We start from the raw sequence: 26486 nt of genomic DNA, 5'->3' as shown, positions 1-26486 counted from the left end.
AGAAGCCAAGACGTTTCGGCTCCCATACGGCGGCCTTGTAACGGACGCCGAACAAAAACAAGAGAAACCAAGACCTATGTACAAGGTCCCCGTCTGGGAGGCGAAACATCTTGGTTTCTTTTCTTTTTTATGTTTTTGGTCGGCGTCCGTTTTATCCTTGACTAAAATTGCTCCTTGTCGTAAATTGCCTATTTTTAACGAATTTCGAATGAATTTTCTGAAGCGACCGCTGGACTTCCTTTATACTATAGCTACAATTACGCCAGTTCCTTTCGGCATATCCATAATCCGATCCAAACTCACGCCATCGGCTCCGGCGCACTGACCCGCTGTGTGACATGGGTTTCTCTCACCAAGTGATTCATTAATTCGTATTCGTTTCTTTTGATACAAAGCCGCACTGCCTTCAGCACAGCCCGTTGGCTCAGCTAGACCAAGCCTTACAAACTAATACTGGCAGCAAACTGAGATGCACACTCACTCGGTCGCCAAAGGCGGAAAAACAAAAGTTATGGGAAAAGGGGCATCAACTCCTTTTCAGCAATAAGCCTAGGTATTGTTACAACTTAATCTTTATAAAAGCATCACTGCGCGCACAGTCACTGCTTGGCACGTTGAGAATGACGAGCAATATTCTTGCGTTCACAAAAGAAAGAACTGAAAGAAAGATGCACAGTATCTATTAAAAATTGGAAAGCCAATTGAGTTGCAGCTGCATCAGAAGTTGAAATCGCCGCTCTTGTCGGAGTCCCATCCGGACGTCTCGATCGCGCCTTCGACATCGAAATCTTCCTCGACATCGTACTGAAAGTCCGGGTCGCCGGGTTTCTTACGACTCTTCTCGAAAGATAAGCTCATCAGGTCTTTCTTCCTCTGCAACGTCTCGTCGTCCAGTTTGTTCAGGTCTTCGTCGGGGTTTACCGTGAACTCTTCGTTCACTTTCGCCAGACACTCTTCCAACGAGTGCCCTTTCATGTTTTCCTGCAGAATGCGCAACATCTTCTCCACTTGTACCAGAGGCGCGCCGCTTAGAACCGCTGAATGCCGGTCGCGCAGCGCTTCGGCTACGCTTTTGACGTCCGAGTTCTCGAACAGGCCCCTCACGGGCATCGTCCTCCTGTGAAGCGTGCCGCTGCTCATTTCGTACACGACAACGATGGCGGGGCTGTTCAGTCGCACGCCGATGCTCTTGATAGTGATTTTAGACGATGTCATTCCTCGCAAATGTACGGTCCAAAAAGCGCGAGAACTTGCAGGCAGCTTGCACAGAGGGGAAGAAAACCCGTCGCTGAGACCGGAGAACACAAGACTGATCAGTACATCACAAAAATATCATATCTTAAAACATTCAAGTCATTAGTTAACTTAAACAAGAAAGAAAGAGTTCCATGCTGCTTCGCGCAGTTTCCTTTTCAGCCTTGTTGCGAAGCAGACGATGGTAGCGTCAACAAACGACGGTGGCGGAACCTGTGAGCGGAAGTGAACAGTCCACAACCACGCGATAAGCACAACTAATATATTAGGACTCCTTTTACAAATACCAGTAACGTGATAAACTAATGTACGAAACTAAGTTTTATATTAGAATAAACCGTATGAGCGCACTTTCTGTATGTAGGACACCGGCTGAGCGGTTGCATTTGCCTGGCAACTTCCTTCTATGCATGTCAAACATGGCGCACGTCAAACTAGCCAGAAAGTGAAATGGAGAGTAAATGCGCTTGCGATTAGGAGACAACGAAACATCAGGTGAGCGAGAAATCTCCCTGTAATATTCTCGGATGAAGTGGCTTCTTCTGCGTGCCGAGAGCGCTATTCTGGCGGCTGCCGCGGGTGAACAAAGCCTGCCTTTATCCTGTGACCGTAGGGCTTGTTCAAGTTCGTTCACTGTGTTTTGTCACTTGCATTCTCGTTTTTCGCGCTTTAAAAGGGTCTGCGGCGTGTCTCCGCACTTTTCGCGCCGTCTTCGCTCGCAGGGCTCTCTGACTGTCCAGGAACGGAGTGGCTGAGTGGTTCTTTTCCTTTCGAATTCGGCGGAGCTTCGCTGAAGCTGTGCCCCGAGCATAGTTGACCGCGATAATTACTCCCGTCTTGTTTGCTTCCGAAATGATCGTTCGGCGGTGAGTTGTCGTTGCTGCGAGGCACGGCCGGGGACGTCGACGACCCGAGAACGCGCCTCGAGCGTCAGATTGTGAGCTTCCAGCGGCGTTCGTCCCGGATTTCGTCCGGGCTCGGAGATGACGCTCGCCGACTCCTTGTTCTCGCACAACAGTCGCCAGCGCTTCGCTCCGAATTGAATCCACGCACGGGTGGAATGTGTCGCCCCGCGAGCACTCGGTGCTCTGCTCCGAGCCGCGGTTTTCGCTTTTCAAGAGTTCCGCAGATGGTCGGTTCGTGTTGAGACATCGAAGCGAGACGGGAAGCCGCGAGCGTGATGGTCGCGCGTTGTCTCGGTCGAGCCTCGCTTTTTTTTTCCCCCTTCGGGCAGGAAGGAGCGGAGTAGTCTGGGCGAATTCTGCATGCGGTGTTTTTTAGTAGGTTCGCTCGATTTCGAGTTGCACCGCATCCGCGTTCGAATATACCGTTAAGATGTTCCCGCCAATAGCAGTCAAGGTGCACGAAATTTTAAGGGCTTGTAACGGTCGGCTCTCAGTTTCATGCACGGCCCATTCACGGTTTCGTCTTTTTTTTTTCTCTCTCTCTCTTTCCCCTTGGCTAAAATAAAATGTATAACTGCCGTTGTATCGTTGCACATTCTCCCCTACATTACATATTTTTGTGTCTCCAATGAACCTCTTTTCTTGTTTTCCTCTTTCACACCTATCACGCTGCTAATCAAATAAATAAAAGCAGTCTGCTGCTTTAGTAAACACTGCAGCTAACAGAACATCCACGGATATCAGTTGATGTAGTTTTCCACACGTACATAGTTCTAAATGTAAACATTTCCTCCTAGGTGCTTAAAGGTTGTGTAATTTGCCTTAGAGAAATTGCTGCTGTGGTTTATCTTTGAATCCGCATAGTGCCACAATTTGTGCTGCAGCTTCATCATTTACCATCCTTTTCTTCATTATGTCAGGATGGGTAGCAACTCTGCAACTTGCTAACTGATGAAATCAACGCTGATTTTACAATAGGCTGGTGTGTTTCAAGATGTGCATTAGTGTCCTCACATTTACCCTGTTGCAATTAATCTTGCAGTCTGCCCGTGAGAATGGAACATCAATTTCTTATCATGTCTTTAATTAATGTGAACAATGCTATAAGCATAGATGCAGAGAATAGAAAACAATGCTGTTATCATTCTAGCAAAATTTTATTTGAAATTGCTGGTATCAGTTAATCTTCTCATTGTAGATGAATATGGTTATACTAGTGATGCACTGCATTCTTCATGATGTATAAGAAGTTATATTCAACACATCTGTGTTATAAATAATGATTAGCGTACTTAGATTCAGTGCATGGCAAAGGCCTCTCCGAGACATCTCCAATTACTCTTGTGCCATGTCAGCTAAGTCAATGGAAGTGAGGCAAAGTTTCTAGCACAAACAAGACAAGGACAGAAGGAAAACATGAAAACAGGACCAGTGATGACTCACAACTGAACATTTGTTCACTTGAAACCACATGTATATATGTGTGCACATCATTGCAACATCACAAGAAACCTGTCAAAAATTCAACTTCTTTTGCCATTAGTGATAGTGATGCTGTGCTGATACTGCTTCCTTCCAGCTTGATAAAATACGTCTCTGTGATTTAACTGAAGTGCTATATCTAACCTCTTATCTTATACTGAACCTCCATCATGTTGGACCACCATCTATTGATGTAAGTTCGCAGTGAAATCTCGTTTGTCAGACTTTCTACTGGGTTAATTTAAAATGGCCAGCAGTGCACACACACATGCGCACACGCATGCACACAAGTACACAAACACGCATGCTCATATATGATCGACAAAAAGCTTCTGTACTGATCATCTCGTGGTCCTATGGTAACGACTTGCATTATCAAGTTATGGAATGCTGCCGTCATGGAAAGAACGTCAATGCCATGTCCTTGCTTATCATCACTATAGCAAATATAAAGGCAACTATTATTTCAGGAATATAGCCCCATGTTTGTCAATTTGCCGAACTCAAAAGGCTTTTGTTGTATTCAGAACTTCCCTGCATAATTTGTTTGCACACCGAGCTTATAGAGACTACTGGCAGCTATTTTTGAAATTGTAGGAGTTCTACCACACGTTTCTCGCACCTAAAGAAAGATAGTTAGCTAGAATGAAGGTGAAGGTTAGGAATCGCATATAAGATGCATTAATTTTACGCTGAACTTGGTCTTGAAATGTCTCACCTGAGATCATTGCTGTAGTCATAACATCATGATGCAAATGAAAATTCGCTGCTGTTGCGAAGCCATAAGCCTGGGTATCATGTATAATGGTTGACATTTGGGTCACTTGGCGCAGTTCCATGATCAAGTAGAAGTAGTGCGAAGCAACAGCCCCCCCAAAAAAAAAGCCTACCAAGTAGGAAAGAAAGTGGGCCATTTTGACTGATGCCTTGACCGCAACAACGAGGGTGTTGCACTGGAGCAGCTCATATATGGAGTTCTTAGCTAAGAGTATGTGAAGGTGACATTGCTATTGGTGCAAAACCACTTTTTTTTTTGTGTATGCGCATGTGTCACGGGCAATGATGCACAGTCATTTACCAAAGTGATGTTTCTATATCTTGTATCCCCTACAAACTTGCGGTTTGGTGCTCACCATGACACACTCGCATGTGCTCAACGCACCTTGAGATTTCTGTTAGATACCTTCACTGTGGGTGAATTCCACCTCTAATGCTATCACAGTAAAAATAACCATGAGTGCTGAATGCATTTCTCTGCCTATTAGCGTGGGTGGCAACAGGAAATGCAGGAGCGGAATGTGCCAGTGTATCGTGACGTCGTAACACGTTCACTCCTGGTTACCTAACCTGAAACTGTCGTTTTCGGAAAATCTCTGTACTCTTTCCGACGAGTCTACAATATTTATTTTATACCAAGTTTAGTACACGGAGGCCGCTTGTAAGCACAAGACTGACTATGCCAAAGTCTGCTTGGGCATTTAACACAAACAATTTGTGTGCATGTTTGAGCCAACAGTGATTATATCATGTACGTTCCTTTGACATGCAAAATAGTTCGACAGACCGTATGTTGTATGACAACCATGACATCAATTTCGTTCTTCAATCTTGTTTGCACATATCAATCTGGTATACAACTTGCTAAACGTAGAATGAGTAGATAATCCTGGCATTACTTAGAGCAATTAATTTCAGTTCTGATTTCCATAAGAATGGAGTACAGTCAGATCTTGTTATAAAGAATGAGTAAAAGGTGTTTTATTATTATTATACAAGATACAGTACAAAGAAATATTATACAGGAGGAAGTCTCAAGGTCAAAGACTGCTATGTGACCTCCTGTACTGTATATAAACAAAAATACAAACAGTTGTAACAGTACAAATACAAATAATATCAGCTACAATCATGCAAGTACATAGACCACCGGTTAGTATGTGTGGCATATAAAAATACATAGTAGACTACAAATGAATTATTACTATTATTACAGTTGACTAATTAAAACAACTTATCACAAGAGCAGTGAAAGTAACGATAATGGCATTATAAAAGTAAATGAATAATGAACCATAACCAGTCGAACTTTTATTCATGTAGCGTAAGTGTTAACACAGTATACACTTGGCGGGGAAAAAAGGGAGAAAAAGACAACTATAAGTAGTTGCAGGTGATAAAATATGGTCTTTCAATTTTCGATTAAATTCAGATGATTTACACGACCTAATATTAGGAGGTAGTGTGTCCCAGTAGGAAATGGACAAAACATGGGCACTCTGCTTACCATAATTGGTGCGTACCTTGGGAAAACTGAAATAGTCGCTTAATGCAAATCACGTAAGATTAGTATTCATTAGACAAACTCGAGGTATTTCACTGTTGTGCTGAGAGTTATGTAGTTGTCAATATAAAAACATACCAAGATTAAAGTTAGTTTCTCTACAGAAAGAATGCTTCGGCATTGCAATGGTTAGGACTAAAACTGACTATTCTAATAGTCTGGTTTCGCAAGATTTGTAATGATTGTAGGTGGGTAGCATGCGTATTGCCTCACCATGCATTGGAATAGTTAATATGTGAAGGGATAAATGAGTAGTGAAAAGAGAGTAGTGTTTTATGTCTAAATACATGCCGAGCTTTTAAGTGTCCTGAAGTAGTACGCACCATGACAATTCCTTTGTGATGCCATATTTGTTATAATGTTCATTCCATGTTGATATTGCCCAGCATGGGAACAAGACATGATAACAGCTTCGCTGTGGTGGTCCCCCAACAACAGACAAATGACACTGCATAGCAATTTCATTGTTTGTTACATCAGGGTTGGACTGTATAAATTCTTACTGCAGTCACTTGGGACGCCCGAACACGTGAGAACGCATTCGTTATTGTTCTGCAGACCATGGCTCTTCATATCCTTCGTGCACGTGCAAAAGACTGTGCGACAGCCTGTGCAGCAACTGATTGCTTTGAAGAGAATCATATGTGCAGTGGCCTGACCTTTTATTCTAACAACTTTTAAACGAACTTGAGCTTACCACCGCTTTGCTTTTGCTCATATTTTGCGATAAGGCAGCAGATTTATTGGTCTGCATCCTCTTATAAGCACTTGGGGACTTTGCTAGCCTGCTTTGTTCGAAAAAAGAAATGGGGGGGGGGGGTGGAACATTGTCACATGTACATGTTACCGTCGGAGAAGAGAGCTGCCAGAGTGATGAGAAGTTGCTTCGCTGTCTGTCATCAAATTAAAGTCGTGAAGAACTTGGCAAACCACGATTACAAGTTCTTTATTGAATACTTTAGTTTAAAAAATGCAATGTTGGGAAATTTGAGGGAAAATGAAGCAGCGGTAGCTGCTATAAATTTCTTTAGAATAAAAATGCATGTCACTTTAATTGAACTGACACATGGCTTCCTAAAGGTGCGCTGAGAAGGAACACTTCAGACTGGTAGCTTACTCTTGCAATGTCCTGGTCTTCTTTGGCTAAAAAGGTATCGCTTAAAGTAATAAGTAGAGTGGATATGATCATAACATTTTGAAAACGAGATGAATGTTCGGGACAATCATGGGAGTTATAAAAGGAAACATCTAAGTCACATTGATTGGAATGTGTCGCACACATCATAGAAAGACCAAAATGATGTGGGTAACTTAGGGCAGCTGCAAAAGAAGTTCTGCATGGCCATGTAAAATATCTTGCAAAGAAAGGCTTAACGTGGTAGGCCACACAAACACACACATGCACACAAAAAGTATTTAAATGGAGCCAAGATTCAGATAACCTTCTTTCCTGAATAATCATGTCTTATTTAGCTTATTCAACTATTTAAAGTGCAGAAAATGGTTCATTTTGTTTTTTGGCAGGTAATGTTTCTCATAAAATGTGCTATAGTGCTAGTTGCACAAGCAGTGATAAATGACTAATTAATTGCTGAATTGAGTAAAGCTTTGGCACTTATGTAGCTAAGTGGGAGACCTATGCAATGAATGAGCATAAGTGCAATGTGATAATTATTAAGAAAATAATGTTAAAAAAACCAAACAAAGTAAAAAAAAAGTGCCAGTTTTGACCAAATTTATTTGCACATTAAGCTGTAAATGCAAAAATATTGCATCAATTTCTTTTATTATGTCTTGTTGCACACATCTCTATGGGAGGAATGAGTGTGCAAAATTTTGTATCAAATTGTTCAATAAAAAAGAAGTTATCAAAGTTTGCGTAACATGAGGTGGAGCAAAATCTTGTTTTGATAAAATGTAATCAAATAATCAAACCATGTGAAAGATGTCAAAACTGCACAGAGGCTTAAAATGCACCAGCTTTATAGCTGGAGCCCTCAAGATGAGCTAGAGTCTCCTTTTGTTTGTGTGGCTGCTTAGCGACAACATAAAATGAAAGAAAGTATTTAGAATAATATTTATATAAAAGAACTAGTATTGGTTTTCGGTGTTGAAATACGACGGTATTGGCTGGAAAACTTGCTGTAGCTCAAGCTAATGATCATAGGAACATGATTTTTTGCAGTGTGATGCTGAATGTTTGGGAATACCTAAAATGTAAAAACCAAAAAAATCAATTTTGTGAAAAAAGAACTGTTTTTGAATGTGGCCTGCCACCTTAACTCTTTCCCTACAATGGGGAAAATAGGCATTTTTCATAGGTTACGCCAGATTTTTTGTCTGAAGAAAGTACTACACTCAATATTTTATGTAATACATAAACAAACAGCAGAATGAATGCACTTTTCACGCATATAAGTTTTATTGACAAGATATGTGTCATAAAAAAGATACAAATTATCAGAAGCAAGATTGTGGGATAAAATTAAACAATGTTTGTAAAGACACGCTTGTATCCACTAAGAAAAATATGTAACAAAAATCATGCAATATCCGAAATGTGTGACTGTCTAATAAGCACAATCTCCAAAAAAAATAAAAGTTTTTTCAATGAACAGGCATTCCACTACAAAAATTTAATGACAAGCACTACAGTTGGGCGTTCCAGGCTGCGGCTACGGATTTTCCTGGCTGGTTTGCGTCGTCGTCTCTCTCAGTCAAAAGTCTGATGAATAGGCAGCATCCTGAGACTCGCTGTTGCTTGATCCATCCATAAAATCAGCCGCAGACGCAGCAGAATCCCGACATGTGCGATCTTTCGAAGCATGTACACCGCTCGGAGGCAGCCATCTTTGCTTTCTACTTTTACGGTCACGAAACTCGGAGCACATTCAAAATTTACTGCCTGGTGTGAAAAAAATCTAACTACTAAGAAAACAAAAATATAATTCTCCTCCTTCATGTCCAATGGCACAGTGTGTCCGTGAGCAGCATGTGAGGTTTTCAAAGCGGTGTTTGAAACAATTGATAGTGTGCGGCCATTTTTGCTTTCTACTTTGACGTTCGCAAAACGTCAAAGTGCAATAAAAAATCACTGCCTGTTCGGAATAAAGCTAACTGCTTAGGTAGCAAAACTATAGTTCTCCTCCTTCATGTCCAGTAGCGTAATGTGTCCATGAGCAGCGCGGAAGGTCTTGAAAACGGTGTTTCAAGCTATCGTTAGCTGGCTAAGTATGCCTAATGGGCATACTTAGCCACGGGCCAATGGGCCAATGGGCGTAGCCAATGGGCGTACGGAAAGAGTTAGTTTTAGTACTACAGAGTTGTAGTTTTAAGTGAAACGTTTACGTGCTCACAGCTGTTTATAGCTTACTGTCGTTAGGTGTTTATGCACATGGTTCTTTGTGAATGCATTTTACTTGCAGTGTTGAGGTGTACCTACTACTTGACATTGCCACTGCTTTTGTTTTGTTGTATATATTTTTTTGGTCAGCTACCTTACCTTACATGCTGCTATAATGGTGTCTCCCCTCTGTAATGCATCTTGTAAGCTTTGGCTGTAAATAAGATATACATTGGATAACAACCAGTAGAAGGTAACAACTGTGAGCATATCAGTGGGATTTTACCCTATTATCCCTGGAGAGGTAGAACACAGTGTACTATATTACTTTTGCTTTTTACTTGTCTATGCAGCCAGTCCAAGATTCTGCGTAACATTGCTTTTTTTCTTTCTAGAATTTGGTCTCTAATGTCTGAATTGTCAGACACCCACCGTTTTCTTTTTCTTGCTGAATTTATAAAGATTTTTTTTCTCAAAAAGCTTTATTACCTTTTGCATGTCACTTTTTTTATGCATTTTGCCTATCGTTTTTCCTTTTTCTTCTTACTTCTGCAACTTCTGAAGTAAAGGCTGCTTGTGACCAAACTGAAAATTTTGGTCAGGCAAGCTCTATGTTATGGAAGAGAAATTCAGGTAGATGGCGCACGACACACAGGAACATGCAGGTGGTTGGTCGTCAGATTCTGAACTGGTTTTCTTTTTTTTTTTTAGCTGCGCAGAGCAGTGCATATGGAATGTAAGGATAAAGGTAAAAACAAAAGCACAGCGCATGCTCTGTCAGCACTTGCTGTGTTGTCCTTGTTTCGTGCCTTTGCCGTGGCGTAGTTTCATCTGTTTTGCCCCATCAGAATGAGCTCAAACGAACTCGACAACCTTGCCATTCTGTTTTCGTCACACTAAGCAAATCTTTGTGGAAAGAGTTTATAGTGTGAACGTTTGTCTATTTGGTACCTTTGCAGGCATGGAGACTTAGACACGTTGTGTTAGTATTCTGCCATTTCATGAGCTGTTAATAGTTTCTCATCACCCTGTTCTCCTTGCAGAAGTCACCAGTCATGTGGCCGATGGTGTTAGACTATACAAAAGATGAATGCCAAAGAATGCTTCGGAAACTGGGTAAGTCTTTGCCATTAAACTAGCTTTTTTTGCTTTTTCTTATATTATTTGTAGCTGGGACTTGGTTTCGCAGCTGAAGGCTAGTACTTGGTGTCTACATTTCAGTAATATAGCATGAAAAGTTCATGCTATTTCTTTGAGATATTTTTGTTGTTTTGATGCCTGTAGTGCAGGGGCTTCAAGGGACTAATTCCAGTTTTGGTAAAAAGGTACAGTTGCTCCCACACACAAAGAAACAGTGCACGGCCAGCCCTTTGTAGCCTTGAGCAGCTATCGAAGGGGCACTGAACCACTTTTTATCAAAGTCGAGAAATGCATATGAATTTCTGTGCCGCAAAAAGTACTTCAATGCATTAAGCAAAAGCCGGGTTATCGGCAATCAAAGGCCACGTATGGTCCTTTTTGCGGTGCTCCTGCTTCAGCAGTGCCTTACACTGCAAAGGCTACCGCGGAGCTCCACCTACTGAACATCACCGTGGTGCACAGATCAAATTTGATTTTGGGTTATGACATAGGTGCCATTACTTCGGATTTTGGTGCCTATGCGGTTGTCCTCAGCGAGCCACAGTGCACTCAGTCTACGAACTTGCCACAGCGTGACGCATTATTTAGGCTACATAGCAAACCGCAGCTACGTGCAGTTGTAGTGTGTATATGCAGCGTTTCTTTTGTGAATAACAGGACTTGAGTATAAGCTCGCTCTCCTATGCTCCAATCTGCCTGTGCTTTGTGGTGTGGACCAGCTTTGTCCTGCACCAGCTTGACCGGCCGATAGTAGCCACATCCAACTTGCGCATTTTCAAGCGCTATCAAAGATCAATACAAAGCGAAGTCTTCCAAGGTATCTAATCTCGAGCAACCAGGAGTGTGCGCTTGCTGGCAAGCATGCGTGTGGTTTTGCATGGCTTGAGGCTAGTTGAGTGTTCAAAACTAGCTGAAATTAGCGACACCCGGCAGCTGAGCGCAAGCAGAAATTGGCTTCTTTCGGAAGCATGTAATTCTTATTGAAATTCAAAAGCAGGCTTTCGCTTACTTCAGCCTGTTTATTAAACTGCATCAATAAGTATACAATAAATATGCAAAGTAACAGCAGAAACAAGTGCACTGATCCAAACGCCCTTATTGATTGATGTCAGCTATTGGCCAATAGCAGCCGCATATGGGAATCTGCTATATTTCAAAATAAAGCGTCCAGAAAAGGAGGAACAGGCTTGTGTTGAAAAGAGAATGTTTGAGAAAAAGGTGACTTCGCACTCCACTTGGAGCTCCACTTGCCACGTACGGCTGCAAAATTTGGCTTAGATGTCCACAGCAGCGTATGCTATCCGAGGACTGTTCTTTTTCCCCAAGCCTGAGTGCTGATTCAGGACAAGGACTGTACGGGGTGTCAAGGCTAGTTAATTCTTTCCTTACCGTGTCAAACAAAAGTAATCAATTTTATTGATAGCCTTTTACTACAAGTCATGAAACATTTGCTTTGGAATTCTTTTACTGCCAATGCCACGCACCATCTAAAATAACGACTGAACCTTAACTATTTGTCAGATTTATCAGTTTTTGGCAAATTGGAAAGTCTGGAAGAATGAAACTTGACTGGAAAAAATGACTGTAGGTATCACTGAAACTAGTCTCTAGTGCTAGTGTAGCACTTCCTGAATGAAACCATGCAAAATTTGCACTTTATTTGACTCGGCAATGTAATTTTTAAATTGCACAGGTAGAAAGACACAGAAGCCTTCTTCCGGTTGTCTGATTTTCTGATCTGACTTGTAGGCTGTTACAACAATGTATCAAACAATGGTATATGGTCATGAGTGCGTGTTGTTTTCATAAATGTGTTCGACTTGTGACGATGAGTGACCACGTAGAGTGGTAAAGTATCGGGCTCTCCCAGGAGAGGAAAAACCAACACTCGATCCCTTAGCGTAGCATTCTTTCTAATGTGGTTCGGAATGCTAGCCCGTGCCGGAACGTGCCAGCTGCTCATGCTTCCTGTAGACGCGAGTGTCTACGTAACTCTCATGCGACGCCGATGCTGCAGACGCTACAGAGGGCTCCCCCCCTAGAGAGGAGCAAATTCGACGAATGATGGAAAGTCCACATGACGCGGCGGGCCTTGGTGTTCGTCTTGGATGTCGCCTTCGGAGGCAGCGTCAAAGGATGCAGCAGGGTTGCATCGCACATTGATGGGGCTGATGGGGCGGGTGCTTCAATGTAGGTAGGTTTGAGACGTTCCAGGGCAAATGTGTCTGAGCGGCCGTTGACATTCATGACAAAAGTGGTCGGACGATGCTCGAAAACACAATATGGCCCAGAGTAGTGGGGCGGCAAAGGCTTTCGCACGGCACAGTTACGTACGAAAGCATGGGTAGCAGAGGTGAGTGCGGGCGAAACGTACGGAGACCTTGCGTCATGCGAGCGGGTAGGCACAGGACGTATCTGGCTGATGAAAGCTTGCAGTTCGGCAACGCAGTTGGCAGGTGATGGCATAGGTGTTTTGGTGGTGGCGACAAAGAAATCACGCGGAAGGCATATGTGAGTGCCGTAGACTAGCTCAGCACAGGAGCAACCTAGGTCACTCTTGAGTGCGGCTCTGACGCCAAGTAAGACGAGAGGCAAATGTAGAACCCACTTCTTCGATGATTCATGTGCCATGAGAGAGGCCTTGAGATGCCGGTGAAAACGTTCAACTAGTCCATCGGACTGCGGGTGGTAAGCAGTTGTGCGAAAACGTGTTGTTCGAGTAGTTTGAGTAGTTCGTTGAAGAGTGCTGAGTCAAACTGTCGACTGCGATCGGTGACTATTGTGCATGGGCAGCCGAACCATGCGATCCATGTAGACACGAAAGCTGCTGCAACAGTGGGCGCTGAGATGTCAGATATAGTAGCTTCTGGCCACCGTGTATAGCGGTCGATGCATGTCAGTATGTAGCAGTAACCTTTCGAAGGTGGGAGAGGGCCGACGAGGTCCAGGTGTATGGTGTCAAAACGAGCATTCGGTGGAAGAAAAGACTTGGCAGGTGGAATATGGTGACGCTGGATCTTATGGCGTTGACACGACAAACTGTAGTGAACCCAATCACGAACTTGCGCGTTTAGTCGGGGCCAAATGAAACGACTGGAGAGAAGCTTCTGTGTTGCATGTATGCCATGATGCGACAGGTTAGGCACGGTTTTGAATAGACGTCTGCGAAGGGATGCCAGAATGTATGGTCCAGGTGTGTCAGTAGAAGTGTCGCAGATTACGGACGTACCATGTGGGGTCACAATGACGTCCTCCGATTTCAGGGACATTGACGAATTCCAGAGTGTTCGAAGTTCAGTGTCACGCTGTTGGCTGGCGAGTAAGTCGACTTCGATGACGAAAGGTTCCGACGTCAACATAGAAACGGCATTGACGCGACTAAGAATGTTGGCTGAAACGTTGTTGATGCCCTTGATGTGGCGGAACATTGTTGTAAAATCGGAGATGTAGGAAAAGTGTCGAATCTCGCGGGGCGAGTAACAGGACGCCGAACGATTAGTTGCGTGCGAAAGGGGCTTGTGGTCAGTCAAGACAGTGAATGCATGGCCTTCTAATAAATGGTGAAAATGTCTGATAGCCAGGTAAACGGCAAGTAATTCACGGACGAACACGCTGTAGCAGGACTGCACAGGCTTCAGTTTCTTGGAGAAAAAGGCGAGTAGATACCACGCATTGTCGATGAATTGCTGCAGAACGGCACCAACTGCGGTGTTTGAAGCGTCGGTCATGATGGCAGTGGCTCGCTTTGGATGTCTAAGCAGCGTGGCATCGGCGAGGGCAGACTTGACTATTGTGAAAGCGTCTGTGGCCTCTTCAGTCCACTGAAGCACTTGTTTGCGTTAATTTACAAGCAGAGTGTCTAGCGGAGCCATAAGTTGTGCACAATCGGGAATGAATCGGCGGTAAAAATTGACGAATTCGATAAATTGCCGAAGCTTGGTGAGTGAGGTCGGGCGGGGAAGGTTTTCGATGACGCGAATCTTAGACGGCAGTGGTCGAATGCCGTTAGCATCGACGAATTTGCTATTGGCAGCATTGATGACAATTCCTTCACTGGCAGGGCGGGAAAACAACAACTGCAAGTGGTGAAGATGTTCTTTTATGGAAGAGCTTGCGATGAGAACGTCATCAATGTATGCAAAAACGAAAGGCATGCCTCGGGTGACGGGATCGATGAAACGCTGAAAAGATTGGACGCGTTCCGTATGCCGAAAGGCATGCGGAGTAATTCAAAAAGACCGACGGGTGTAGTGATGGCGGTCTTGGGAATGTCTTCTTCAGCAACTGGTAGTTGATGATAGGCGCAAACGAGATCGATCTTAGAAAAGATCGTTGCATTGTGCAACGCTACCGTGAAGTCCTGAATGTTTGGTAGAGGGTAGCGATCAGAAACTGTGACGTTGTTTAGTGCCCGGCAATCGCCGCATGGGCGCCAGTCTCCCGCTTTCTTAGGCACCATGTGAAGTGGTGATGCCTAATTACTAGAGAAATGGCGGATGATGCCAAGTTGCAACATGTGTGTGAACTCCACGCGAGCGATCTTGAGTTTCTCCGGGGACAAACGCCGGGGTCGGAGGTAGACTGGTGGGCCGGAGGTGGCAATATGACGGCACACGTCGTGTTGCACCGGTTGCGTCCAGTCTGGCAGGCGCGTCAAAGTGGGAAACTTGCGTTGGAGCACGGTGAAAGGTTTTTCCAACATGGCAGAAATAGGCGCGATCGGCGATGTGCCTGGTGATCATGGGACGCCAGCAACGGATAGCTGGGTCACGGAGTCAATCAGACGGCATCGTTGGATGTCGACAAGGAGTCCGTAGTTGTGCAAGAAGTCTGCTCCAATGACTGCATGACAGACATCGGCAACCAGGAAAATCCAGCAGAAAGCTCGTCGAAGGCCAAGGTTTAGCAGGACGGAGCGTGACGAGAAAACTGGAATCCTGGTGCCATTGACGGCTTGCAGAAACGACACAGGTGTCGCTTTTCGGTCGGAGTGGTGGGCGGGGAGAATGCTGACGTCAGCTCCTGTGTCGACTAAGAATCGTTGTCCTGTAACTTTGTCCGTCACGTAGAAAAGGCGACTTGTATGTTGGGCCGGACCACTCGTCGCCGTTAGAGGTCGGCCGGCCTGTTTCCCTGCCAAGTGCAGGGACGCCGACAGTGACGAGCATTGTTTCCAAAACGTCGGTGGTAGTAGCAAATGCCACACTTGTAGCTGATATTTCATTGCGGGTGCCCGTGCATCTTGATCTGCTGGAACTACGACTGTGTGGGCGACGAGATGACGTGCGGCGATGTTCTGCTCCACAGATGATGCGTTCCAGGCGCTCACACTAGGAGTCGAGCGAAGATTGCGCTGCTGAAGAGCAGGGAAGGGTTTGCAGGGCGGTTGTATTGTCACCCGGAAACGATGCCGGGGCAGCGATGGTTGGGGTGGCTACTTCCACGACCTTGTCGGCCAAAGCGGCAAGTCCAGTAAGGTCCATGGTAGAGGCTGTCGCCCGGACCATCTGCACGTTAGCCGGGAGTTGCTGCAAAAACAATTCGCGCAACAGCGCGTCATCGATGGATCTCGCTTTGTTTCCGAGCAGCTGCCTCATTCGGTGAAGAAGTTAACCGGGGCATTGGTCGCCGAGTTCTTCAGCTGACAGAAGCTGCTGGATGCGAGAACGCTGTGAAGCTGCTGTGTGCTTTAGCAGGGCTGCCTTGAGATCATCATAGGCGGCGGTAGGCAATGGCTAGGCAACAAATCTGCTACTTCGTCAATGGCAGCGGGCGAGAGCGCTGTAACGGTGTAATGAAACTTTGAGGCTTGAGAGCGGATACCAGCGACTGGAAATTGTGATTCGGCCTGAAGAAACCATGCCAAAGGATGCTGGTCCCAGTACTGTGGGAGGCAGACAGCGATGGCCGAACAGAAGGGCTCACCGCGTTCCTCGGAAGGGGTCTGGCCTTGGCTTTTGTAGCATTCGTCTGGTCCATAATCGTCTCTACCACAGGAGCGTATGGCAGTATCATGTCCGCGGTCACCAAACTGTGGCGACGAGCGACCACGTAGACCGGTAAAGTCTCGGACTCTCGCAGGAGAGGAAAAACTGACCCTCGATCTCATGGCATAGCATTCTTTTTAATGTGGTTCGGTACACTAGCCCGTGCCGGAGCGTGCCAGCCACTCGTGCCTCCTGTAGACGCGAGCGTCTACGTAACTCTCATGCGACGCCGATGTTGCTGCCGCTACAGACTAATATCAAGTGCAACATTATTTTTCCTCTGTGGATTGCATTTATCATTGAGCGTTTTGACAGCATATGCACGAATCATTATGAGCAATCCTTCCCCTCTGGTGAGGTTTTCACTCATACAAAAGCACACAGCCGATTTCAGACTGGCCTTTGACCAAAGCTTGACTAGAAGTCTAACCTCTTTCATGTTGAACATTACCTGTGCAGTTTCCGTTAACAAAACAATACGTTGTGGGGCTAGTTGGTGATGCATTATTTTTCTTTTTTTACGAAAGTTATCCAGTGCTACTTTTTAGGACGGGGACACAGAAAGACTTGACAGGATGGGCGCGGACTCCAACTATGTTTATTGAAAGGGACGCACACTACATTTATGAAGAAGGCACTGAGCGCATGTGCAGTCATGACTGCAGGAAAAACTTACACACACACACTCTTAAAAACGGTTGATTAAGTTGGAACAGATTGCATATTATCTCTCTTTGTTTAATAATTTGAATTCACTGGCATGCAGCGAGATTAATGTGGTGCTGACGGAAATGTTGCCTCTCTGCATGATAAAAAAAGGCTTCTGAAAGCTCGCGAGCTACTCTGTCCTTCCTTGGGTAAATTTTATTCCCTCAAAAAAAAAAAAATTAACCAGAAGTAAGGACAGATTAGCTCGCACGCTCGCGAGTTGGGAACTAAGACCCAGGCACTTTTTCCATTTCAGATTATTTATTTTACCTAGTATTTTTACTGTAAATAGAAAATTCATACTTTCATTCATGTTCTTGAGTGGCTTCTTTCAAGTTTCCCATAAGAAGTCTCAAAAGCTCTGTGACCAGTTATTACTGCTTTACTTTCATTGAAAACACGGGTGATCACACTAAAACTTTGTGTCACAGTATACATTCCATTGCGACTACTAGGTCTTGAAATAAAGCTTTACAACTTGAGACCAGCAAAAAGGAGCACATTTCTAGTAGTAAGGAAAGAGTTACGTGGTGGTTAACACTTGCTTAATTTTGTTGCCTCCTTTGGTTTTTTTACTTGAAATTGAAATAAAGGTGAACTGAACTGGAGCGCTTGTAGAAACATTGCAGTTTTCTCAGGAATGTGCAGTTTTTTTGCTTTTTGCTTGCAAGAGCGAGCTGTGCAATCAGTATTTATGTAAAAGGAATAAACAGGAAATTCAGTCCGCAAATCAGTAAAAAGTTTGATTGAAAGGTAGTGGCTAGGAATAGCACAGCAACTCAACAGATGTTATTGCGTTTTCCTGCACCCTGTGTCACTTATGTGACACTCAAACTGGGACAGCAGCAAGCATGGTCATTGCTCATCAAATCCAATCTCATGGCTCAAGTTGGTCCACTTTTTATAATGCATCATTGTACATTCCAGAGCAATTTCTAATCTAGTGGTTGCATAGATTTGAAATGTGCCACAGTGTTCACATCACATGTACGGTCTGATGAATTGGTGCTAACATTAATAAAACTTCAAATTCAGTAGGCACATCTTGCTCTGAGCGATAACTTTACAACAGTGATAATCCCGTGAAAATGGCCACCAGCAGAAAGTGAATGGAAACATGACAAAGGACATAGGATGTTTTTTTAAAACCTATACACGCAGGTAGGGGTAAAAGTTTGCAGTTAAGCTTTTTGAAGCCCTAGCTATCCGCAGTAACCCCGACAATTGTGTGAGCTTTCCATCAGTGGCACTGACCCAAAAAGAGTTGCAGTATTTGAATGAAAATGTGGCACATATGCAGATGTTTAAAAATGTTCCGTGTGTTTTTGGTTATGTTTTTATTCACTAAATCTGCATGGTATTGTCATTCTGGCATTGTTCAACCATTTGCACATTCACTTTCTCTTGTGCCCATTGTCTGTGCCTGCACACATATCTCCATCTCTATAATAAAGCTCCGTTGATGTCCAGTGCTTTTCACACTTGTTTCATTTCTTTCCTTCTTTGTGTGTTCATTTGTGCTTGTGCTGCCAATATTAAATGCAAGCTTTGGCAGCCAGCTATCCTGCCCTTTGTCTAGACAGCTGTGCTTTCATTGAGGTATCTCAAGTATATTAACGAAACTTGTTTCCCCAGGTATTCACCCCGTAATGCTTAGTGCTAGTTGCAAAGAATGGTTTTGGCAAAGCACTTGCTGTACACTACCTGCATTCTCTTCACAAGCTGACTTGAAATTATTTAGCCTTTTGGTCTGGTATATTTTGCTGAATGAATGTTGTTGAGCATAGATCTTCATCATCTCACTCCAGGCCAAGTACGGTTTCTGCATGCCATAAGAAATTGATGTGTTGTAGTTGAACCAAAGGGATTGGCTTCTTATTGATGACACATCAGATCTCTCTTTGCTAGGTGACTTGGAATAACTAGTTTATGTGGTACTTTGACTTTCAGCTCATTGAGGTGGTGCGGGTAATCTGCTTGATACATTTGTTGGGTGCAGTGACTGTCCAGGGTATTACATATATAATTCATGAAACTTAGATGTAGGCAATGAGAATTTGCTATTTATCATTCTTGGAAAAGCCTGTTGACTTTTGCTGTAACTTACTTGTTATTAGCATTTAGTTTGTGAATTAGTACCAAAATACAAGGGACACCAAATAGTAACAGTGGATGAGGTTAGGTTGGTAGATTGCTCTTCCAAAACTCTATATACAGTTGAACGCCTTTATAACGAAGTGCTTGGAGCCCCCCAAAGCTTTTGTTGTGCAGGTAATTTCGTTGTTAAGGTTACACTCTGCACAGCTTGCAGTAGAACTGGGATAGAATTATTCATTCATTACACTTGTCATTTCATTGTAGAGGCATTTGTTGCAGAAGCACTTGACTGTATGCATTTTTTCGCCAGAAAAAACAGTACATACCTAATTAGTTAAAAAAATGAAGGCCAAACTTTCCTTTTCCCCCATTCATGCCTAAACTGTGGCGCTGCTGACATTATAATTTCACAGTGCCACATTATAGTTTCACATACGCAGCTGCATATGTGTTTTTCATGCGTTGCTATACTCTGATGAAGGCTGGTCGACCAGCCGAAAACGTTTAGTAAATAAGTCTTCCAAAAAGTTCCTTGTCTCATTCCTGCATATATATATATACATATATAATGTTGTGATACAATTAAGCCTGTACTTAACAGTTGATGGCACCAAAAATAATTTTTAATTAGGACCTTTGTTACATCAAAAAGACTTAAAACATTCATGTGAATAATGTTATAAAATAATTAAGGATGCCTGCTTAGCACTCATCATAGACAGTGAGCTCATTGAGCTCACTGTCTATAAAAATGTGACAAAAAAAATGTCACTGTATATAAATATGTGACAGTGAGCTCATTGAGCTCACTGTCACATAAAATGAGCTCACTCAGTGAGCTCATTTTATGTTTCGTCATGGGAGCGGCGAAATTTCTTAGCAGGTCAACGGCATCCATCACCTGAACTGAAGCTCAGTGCACTCATATTTTACCCACATATCTCCCAAAACATTAAATCGGGTGAGACGTTGAATTCACTTCATTGCATCAAAGTTGACTTTCAACATGTTTGCCTCTATGAGTAGGTGTCAGGAAGTCACAAACACTTCATTGAATTGCCAATTTAATAAAATCTAGTTTTGGTACATCTAGATTTTGCTGTACTTTGCAGATTTCCGTGGAACTGGTTTGGTTGTATAGTTTCACGGTGCTTGAGGTTGCTGCATGTGGTGCTAGCAATGCACTGCTTGCTTGGTTTTCAGGATATATGTGAGCGTCTAGACGCTTGCATTCTTTGTTAGCCCCACCTGTGAGGCCTCTTATACCTGTATGTGAAACAGGGTCACAGGTGCCGCAAGTGAGCAGTTTTGGAGCTACTTTAACTAATTCATGTCACAGCATGGGCATGAGCCAGCTAAAAAATTATTCATTTTTGGTTATTTCTGTCCCTCTATATAGATTTAGGCAAAGCCAGAAGGCCTTTTTTTTTTACCTCCTCATCCAGTAGTCCAATGCACAGAAGCTGTGTGGCTTTCAAAGAAATTTGTCGGCTCTAGTTTCTGGGATTTGTTGCAAAGGTGCTTTGAAACTGTGGAATTGTGCCTCATGCATGTCCAAAGCTTCTTCAGAGCTTCCAGCCAATAAACAGCCATTTCCAGGCAGTTTATGTTTGTTTTGTCATTTATAGGCAGTTAGTGTTGGTGTAGTTGCACATAGCATTCACTGCCTTTATGGCTTATCCTCACTGCTTTTGTTTTTTTTAATTTCAATATAGTGCTACATGTGTGCATGCGTGCACGCGTGCAGGTGCTTGTTTCAAAATATGATTAGATACTGAAATCTTTTGGTTAAAACAGTATTGCTGAATATAAATCCAGCATACTTCTCTTGATGTTTTCTTGGTTCGAACTGAAAACACTGAGCCATAGTTACAAGTCCTTTACATTCCAAGTCCATGGTATTGGCAGACACTGTATAACCAGTGTTAGATAATCTGGGTCGAGAATTTACAGGCCTAAGTAAAAATTTAATCTGTAGTGATACTTGTCTACTTGCTGTTAAGGAAAATAGTAACAAATAAGTTTTCTTCACTGTTTCTTTCTTTCTCTATTTCTTTTCTTTTCCTTTTTTTTTCCTTGTTTGTGTTGTTTAAGGAAGTCAGTCTTGCTATGGTGCTTTACACTTTTCCAGTACTTTTATTGCTTCTTTTTCTGCTCATGGGCAGTGCTCATATTCTTAGGCACTGAGTTCAAAGTGACAGGCAGCAGTGACGCACTTATCAGAGCCAAATCGTAGTGGGTGTTCTGAGTGTGAACAGATGTTAGGGCTTCCACCTTTTGAGTACTTACTAAGAGTACCGCTTTATTGCCAGTGTGATCTGAGTGGCTATGCATTCCCCTGTGTCGCACATAACCTTTCACATGGTGTTACTCTATAGCTTTCTGCTTGCATGAACTCTAGTAAGTTTCCAAGCTGTATAACATTTGTCACAACTTTGTTGTTTTTGCTTTGTTTATACACATATTTTTGACAGCAACATATCCTGCCCCCCCCTTCCCTCCATTTCTTGGTCGTGTGTCTCTTTTTTGATCAAAGTGGCAAGCCTAGTAAGTATTCTTGTGCTGTTCTTGTTGTGCCTGTAAGTTCATATATATGTGTGTGTTTGTCGGACGCCCTGGACCAGAATTGGAGGCATATGCTGCTGTGGTGTCAGCCTTCCGGGCCCAAGGGGAGCTGACCAAGGACAAGAAGAAGACTCTGCAAGAACTGAGCAATATTCTTTGGTAAGGTTGCATTTGTGAATGCAGCAGTAGAAAACAAATTGTAATAGTTATTTGACCTAATGGTTGGAGATTAAAACTCTTTCATGGCTCTTTCATATTAATTGCAATAGGCAGCTGATTGCTTTATATTCCAAGATATTTGTAGTGTAACAGCCTTCCAATCACTTAAACAAGCTCCACATCAATCAGAGCACAAAAATGTGTTTTATGCTAGCATTCACAGAGCACTCTCTTCTGAACATTTTCATGTAAAAATTCTGAAATCTGCAAAGTAATTGCTGAACTACAGCATTTTGAAGCATCTCATTAGCAATAAAGAAAGTGCACGCACTTTCTTTTTTTTTTGTATTCATATTCGTAACATGTGAATAATAACTCATGCTCTATGCACTACGCTTGTTCATTCATAGTGTTTGAGGCCCCGTTAAGTAAGTCAAAGTATGTTAAGAATTGCATTTACCTTTTCCCTCATCCTTCACTTGCCTACCTCCTGACACACGAGAAAGAAGAAAATCTGCCAGGGCTAACCAGTTCGTCTAATTATCATTTATTTGTATAATCACCATACTGGACCTCACCTTTCTTTATTTCCAGGCACATACGTGTGGCACGAAAGATCAGCAGCATGTGCCCTGAAATAGAACGCAGAGATGAAGGGGTCATATGCGACATGGCCCCTGAGTTTGTGTGCCACTGGGCCTCTTCAATTTGCCATCTGGGACTGTCTGGGACTGCCCTGGATGGCTGCATGTGCAATGCTCATTGGCTGGAAGCACCGCCTAGGGCAGTTTGGGGCTGTCGGATAATCGAAGAGGCCCACATTACACAGACTTGGCTAGCTGTTTACGATCTCAGAGGCCACGATATGAATAACCTTTATTGTGTTCTCTCATATATGCTGCTGTGCGTTAGGTGCGATGGATATTCCAGATGGGCGTTGCAGGCGACAGTACTGCGTCACATTTTCCTGGCAAACCAAGGCACACCTTGCAGACCGACAAACTAATCTGGTAATGCTGGCACAAGTGACGGTTGTGTCTTTGACATTACAATGGTCTGCATTTGAGGTCTTGATGTGTGATCACACTAGGAGGTGATTGGGAAATGCGCTCCCCTCACCCCCCTTGCTTTTATTGTATCTGTGTGAGTAACAAAGGGGTGTCGAAAAAGTAAATTGACTGATATTTTTTAACACTATCATCAGTGATGGTCAGCATATGAAGTTAACAAAAAGTTCATATGTATCGTTTAAAATTGCTAGCAATAATGTTACGTTTGGTGTACTAGCCAGAGAGCTGACGTCAAATGACATTCCACTGAGTAAACTTGGACACTGAGATGTCGACACATTCAGCATTCCTACAAGAGGGCGCATTTCTATTCTACCCAAGCGACTGGCCCGTGATATCATTGTGAAGCCGTCTTCAGAGACAAGTGTTATTCAAGGTGCGGGCTGATTGCCGAAGAAGGGGTGTATGGTTATTGAGCAAGCTGCCCAAGCTGAGTGCATCCTAGAGGCTGCTAATTACTGACACCAATTGTTGTGCATCATGCCAACCTATCAAGCCAGTCAAGAAATGGTTGAAAATTTTGTGGAGCGGCTTTCTTTCTGGGGGCTTTTCGTGTTCACCTCTCCCTGTCATAGCTGGAATAATGAGTATGATGTGCTAGCTTCCACCCTTTCCATCATATTAGGGGTGGAACGTGTGGACTGTGTGGACTCACACCTCCTCAGAGGCGGAGTTTCGTGACGTCTACAAGACCACTGGATTGGCCGATTAGGACATAAACTGTTTCCCTAGCAAGTAATCTATGGGAGACAGAGGTTATTTAAGCAGCCATCTTGCGTGCTAGTGTGTGTGCTCTCCCAGAATGAGTTAGCGTGCTCAGTCTTCACGTAGAAGTGCTCCGAGAATGATGTTGCTGTGTGCTGCAGTGGTAACGTGTGGTGCTCGTAAGTCCTGCAAGTATTAGTTTGTCTTTCCCTATTACTAAGTTTGCTTCTCCTATGCAAGTAAACCCATTATTTACTTCCTTCAACTTCCCAACTGCGTACTCGTTGGGAAAATTCGAATGATGGTGTGGGCCAGCTTAGCCTCCGTGAGATGCGCCGACCCGATAGTGTAAGCCAGCTACCCAATTCAAAATGCACCAGTGGCATAAGCTAGAGCACGACCATCTGTGACGCCCGACTCCGAGACCACGACAGTCGCCCCAAATCTAACAATGCAAAGTTTAACATCTGCTTCTATTGTATGAATCTATGTGTGTCTCCTAGACATTATAGTACTAGTTCAAAACCATTGAGCCTTGTGTACACATCTAAAGACACACTAAAGGCATATGTAAAGTCAACATCGACTGTTAAAATTCCATTCTAGAAACCTTGCAGGGCTGTTTTTATGCCAAGAAAAGACTTAGCTTAAGATAAAATAGAATCTGAAGAGTCCGCATACGTAGCATAATTCAAATTGCCTGCCCCCTAGTGGGGAGTTGTGACATTGCATATATTGCATATTATTTGTAAATACTTTGTAACATGGGATTGCAGCATTTACAAATATTTTTCGCATCTATGTAATGAGGCGATGGGCCTCATTCTCTGCTACATGCAGTTTGTGTGAGGTTCATGAGCCAGCAAAGCCAGCGCAATACAGTAAAACATCAGTCCTACGTCTTGGAAAAAACAGAGAAAAAATGTACTAACCGGGAAAACACTTGATGTGAAGTAAAGAAAGAAATTTAACAGACTCAACTATTGTTGACATCTACGTAATGCGAAGCATCACGCAGATAGTTGTGGCACAAGATGCCGGCGTGTGTCGAGCTGGTGGTGTGGTGGTGCTCCAGCAACCTGATATGTGTTTTGTTGTTTTCCTATCGTGTGGTGTTTTAAGAGGGCAACAGGAAACCGAAATGAAATCGAACTGGTGTGCAACGCCGGATGCCGCCGAAGCAAAGCATGCTGCCCATACACATCGTACTGCCTGCAGCAGGGAACGGTGGCGCATTTGGATTATCGCCTACCAAAACCATGCAGTACACTACCAATGTCACTATGCACCACGCGCTGTAAAACAGATAGGTGAAGGTGCTTGTCGCAATAGATTTGGCGGCGGTATCTGTGAATGCGGCGTGCGACAACTGAAGCAGAGATTTGCTGGTACTGGTATAAGAAACTGTGCGCGCTGTCGTTTTCACGTGAGATGGGCGGCTATATACTGTTGTCAATCACGCGGACCTAGCATTCTCTTGTTTACACGGGATCTGGCGGCCGGGAAACATATCATACGATCGCAGTTTGGCAGTGTACTGAACGTTGGTGCTGAAAAATCGTGTTTTCCAGGAGCACATTAACCGATCAAAAATGAGCATAAATCTATTGGGTCATCTTTTGTGTTCTCGATGTGAACATTGGTGCCAGGAAAACATATGTAATGGGAACGTATCAACAAGGTTCTCCTGTACTACATGATAATGAAACTGCTGAAATGCGAAAGTACGGGCAGCTCAGAGTTGAGCGAAATGAAACCTTTCCACTGCCCATGTTGTCAAGGGTAACGTCAGAAAGTTATTTTTTCTAAGAATTGAATTGAAGTACACGAGTAGCATTTTCTTCCTTCTTATAGTGCAGTGCAATGATCTTGTTAATATGAGTCGTGTTCTTGGTGATAGACTTTTAATAATGAGTCTCTACGTCATCAGGCTAGTACTTGAATGACCCGAAGCCGCTGCTGTGGCTTAGCGGCTATGGTGTTGCGCTGCTAAGCACAAGGTTGTGGGATTAAATCCCAGCTGTGACGGCCGCATTGTGATAAGGGTGAAATGCACAAACGCTTGTGTCCCATGCATTGGAGGCCTGGTGGTTAAAATTAATCCAGAGTCCTCCACTACGGCGGGCCTTACATTCAAATCATTGTTTTGGCTCATAAAGTCCCAGAACTTTATCAAAATCAATTGAATGTCTGTGTCGAGTCTCAAATTGCATCCTGCATTTACCTCAATTTTTCATTTACTAAAGCTCTGTTCTCAATAATATTGATGCCTTAGATGTTCTCGAGCATTAATCTGTATCTTTAGCTTCACTTAATATTTGCCTTTAGTGTTCCTTTAAGTGTTAATTCAGAGCGTGTCTTGCACATCAGATAGCCTAGTTGTGAGCTTGATGATGGAATCACTGTCAGTACATGCGCACTTTGCTTGGTATCTGCAGCATATCACTAGAACGGCATCGTGCGGAGATACGGAGGGCTGTAAATGATGAGCGGCTGAACACCATTGCGGAACGGTAAGGGCTTTCCTTTTTTGGGTCTCTTCTTTTTTTCGCTCCTTTGGATTCTTTTTATGAAAGGTACCAAACTGTACCGAGTTACTCCTCTTTTGCTTGAAGTGATCTGTAGGGTTGCATATGCTTTCTATTTGCAGTGCCCAGTGCCTTTTGCTACAGAGCATATCCATTACTTGGTAAACAGCGTAGTCGTGATGTGGTTCCACTGTTCTAGCAT

General features: G+C 43.5%; 2 protein-coding genes across 5 annotated transcripts in view; one reads left to right on the top strand and one right to left on the bottom strand.

Moving 5' to 3' along the window:
• Positions 1 to 143: 143 nt before the first annotated feature.
• On the bottom strand, positions 144 to 1437 carry LOC135908243 (centrosomal protein of 19 kDa-like). Its single transcript, XM_065440003.2, has one exon. The coding sequence runs from the start codon at positions 1213 to 1215 to the stop codon at positions 718 to 720; it is 498 nt and encodes a 165-aa protein (XP_065296075.1). The 5' UTR covers positions 1216 to 1437; the 3' UTR covers positions 144 to 717.
• A 171-nt stretch (positions 1438 to 1608) lies between these two features.
• Positions 1609 to 26486, top strand: part of LOC135908215 (pneumococcal serine-rich repeat protein-like) — a 107470-nt gene continuing 82592 nt past the window's right edge. For all 4 annotated transcript variants that reach the window (XM_065439977.2, XM_065439991.1, XM_065439984.1 and 1 more), the window contains exons 1-4: positions 1609 to 1749; positions 10369 to 10441; positions 21882 to 21981; positions 26195 to 26269. In XM_065439977.2, coding sequence (XP_065296049.1) covers positions 10381 to 10441; positions 21882 to 21981; positions 26195 to 26269 — 236 coding nt within the window. In that variant the 5' untranslated portion in view covers positions 1609 to 1749; positions 10369 to 10380. The remainder of the gene's footprint in view (positions 1750 to 10368; positions 10442 to 21881; positions 21982 to 26194; positions 26270 to 26486) is intronic.

This window comes from Dermacentor albipictus, chromosome 1, assembly GCF_038994185.2.
Source record: "Dermacentor albipictus isolate Rhodes 1998 colony chromosome 1, USDA_Dalb.pri_finalv2, whole genome shotgun sequence".
Classification (NCBI taxonomy): Eukaryota; Metazoa; Arthropoda; class Arachnida; order Ixodida; family Ixodidae; genus Dermacentor; species Dermacentor albipictus.
Note: the sequence above shows the minus strand (reverse complement) of the source record. Positions and strands in the feature narration are given on the sequence as shown.